Source organism: Otolemur garnettii, unplaced genomic scaffold (genome assembly GCF_000181295.1).
Source record: "Otolemur garnettii isolate 467f Iridium unplaced genomic scaffold, OtoGar3 scaffold00198, whole genome shotgun sequence".
Taxonomy (NCBI): domain Eukaryota; kingdom Metazoa; phylum Chordata; class Mammalia; order Primates; family Galagidae; genus Otolemur; species Otolemur garnettii.
In genome coordinates this window covers 1,976,329-1,978,085 of record NW_003852593.1, presented here as the reverse complement: position 1 = coordinate 1,978,085, position 1,757 = coordinate 1,976,329, and the positions used below count along the sequence as shown (strand labels likewise).

At 43.4% G+C, this 1,757-nt stretch overlaps 1 protein-coding gene across 1 annotated transcript in view; it reads right to left on the bottom strand.

Annotated features, from left to right (window-relative positions):
• HTT (huntingtin) overlaps positions 1–1,757 on the bottom strand; it is a 152,692-nt gene that overhangs the window by 51,229 nt on the left and 99,706 nt on the right. Inside the window, exon 37 of the mRNA XM_012812276.2 lies at positions 274–410. Within this exon, the coding sequence (XP_012667730.2) occupies positions 274–410 (137 nt within the window). The remainder of the gene's footprint in view (positions 1–273; positions 411–1,757) is intronic.

The window sequence follows — 1,757 nt, the reverse complement described above, 5'->3', positions numbered from 1 at the left end:
TTTGGCAGGTCTGGGCTGGGGATTCGAACCTGCCACCTTAGGTGTACGTGGCTGGCGCCTTAGCCAGTTGAGCTATAGGCGCCGAGCCGGTGGTATGTACTTCAATGACACATACCCAGCAAATCTCTGGTCTCACTGGCCCCAGGACCCAGACAGCCCAAAGCTGGTACAAAGTAGCACCTGTGACTAACACACAGTAGGGCCACATGGTATCTTGGCCCATCTTGGCCCACTCAGTAAAGTGCCCACAACTGTCAGCACACGCCCTCTTACCTGATGGTACTGGATGAGTCTGAGTAGCATTGAGACTACCACTTCTTTCTGAGTTTCAAGCTCTTTTCCTGCATCAGCTTTATTTGTCCCTCTTAATACAAAGAGGTCGTGGACAATGGGCTGCAGGGCTGGTATGGCTGTGGGTACACAAGGGAACCCTCATAAGGCACTTCGTAAAAAGTACTTTAGAATGACAGCCCTCAATACCTCCAAAATGTTCTCAAGAAATAAAGAAAACCCTAACCTGCACTTGTTTAATGATAAAGGATGAATTGAGGTTATCAACAAATGTCATGAAATTATCATTCTATCACAGTAGAAAGCCAAGGCTCTTCCTCGGAACACTGATAATTTTGTGAAGGCTTCTGAAAAAGGAAAAATAGGCCAGGTGTGGTGGCTCACATCTGTAATCCTAGCACTTTGGGAGGTGGGAGGCCAAGGAGGGTGGGCTGCTTGAGCTCAGGAGTTCCAGACTGGCCCTAAGCAAGGAGACCCCGTCTGCACTAAAAACAGAAAAATAAACCAAGTATGATGGCACCTGTAGTCTCAGCTACCTGGGAGGCTGAGGCAAGAGGATCGCTTGAGCCCAGGAGTTTGAGGTTGCTGTGAGCTACAATACCACAGCACTCTACCCAAGGTGATAAAGTAAGACTCTGCCTCAAAAAAATAAAAATAAATATACATAAAAATTAAAAAGGAAAACTAGTATATCTGTAATGTAACATCACTTCTGATAAAAAGTGACTCAAATCCAAAATTGAAAATAATATTCCTAATCTCATCCATTATGTACTCGATTTACCTGAAAAGATAAAAATCTCCACTATTGAATACATTTTGTCATAGTACTAGATTATTATGCTATTTTAAGTAAACTCACTCTTCTTATTAGATAAGGGGTTTTCCTTCAGGTTAGTCTGAGTCCAAAATAAGAGTCCAAATAAATTAATTTGCATCTTTTGTATTTACCTGGGTGGATTTGAAGAACATTCTTCTAAGTATCTCAAGGATGAGCAAGCAAGTATCCCTAACACTTAGTACCAAGTTAAAACTAGTAGGTCAACAACTACAGACTCATACAGAAGAAAAACACAATCGAATTCAAGAAGGGGAGAGGCAGCAGGTGGAGGGACTTGGTAAGCTCCCACCTAACAGGCACAGCGCAGGGTTTGTGCACACTGCCTGGGCAAAGACTCACCGCAACTCAGACTTCACTTTACCAACAAAAACATCATAACCTAATCAATTGCATGTGCCCTCATATAAATCCCCAAAAAAATTTTAATAAAAAAAGGAAAGAATTGCTCTAACATGGAAAAATTATAAAACAAAAGGTACATAGGTACACTCTCAGTGACACACCTGTGCACACTCACGCACGTGCACACAGCCTCTGACCCTTAAAGACAGAGACACACACTCTCTCTCTGGCCCTCAGTGACACACCTGTGCACACTCACGCACGTGCACACCGCCTCTGACCC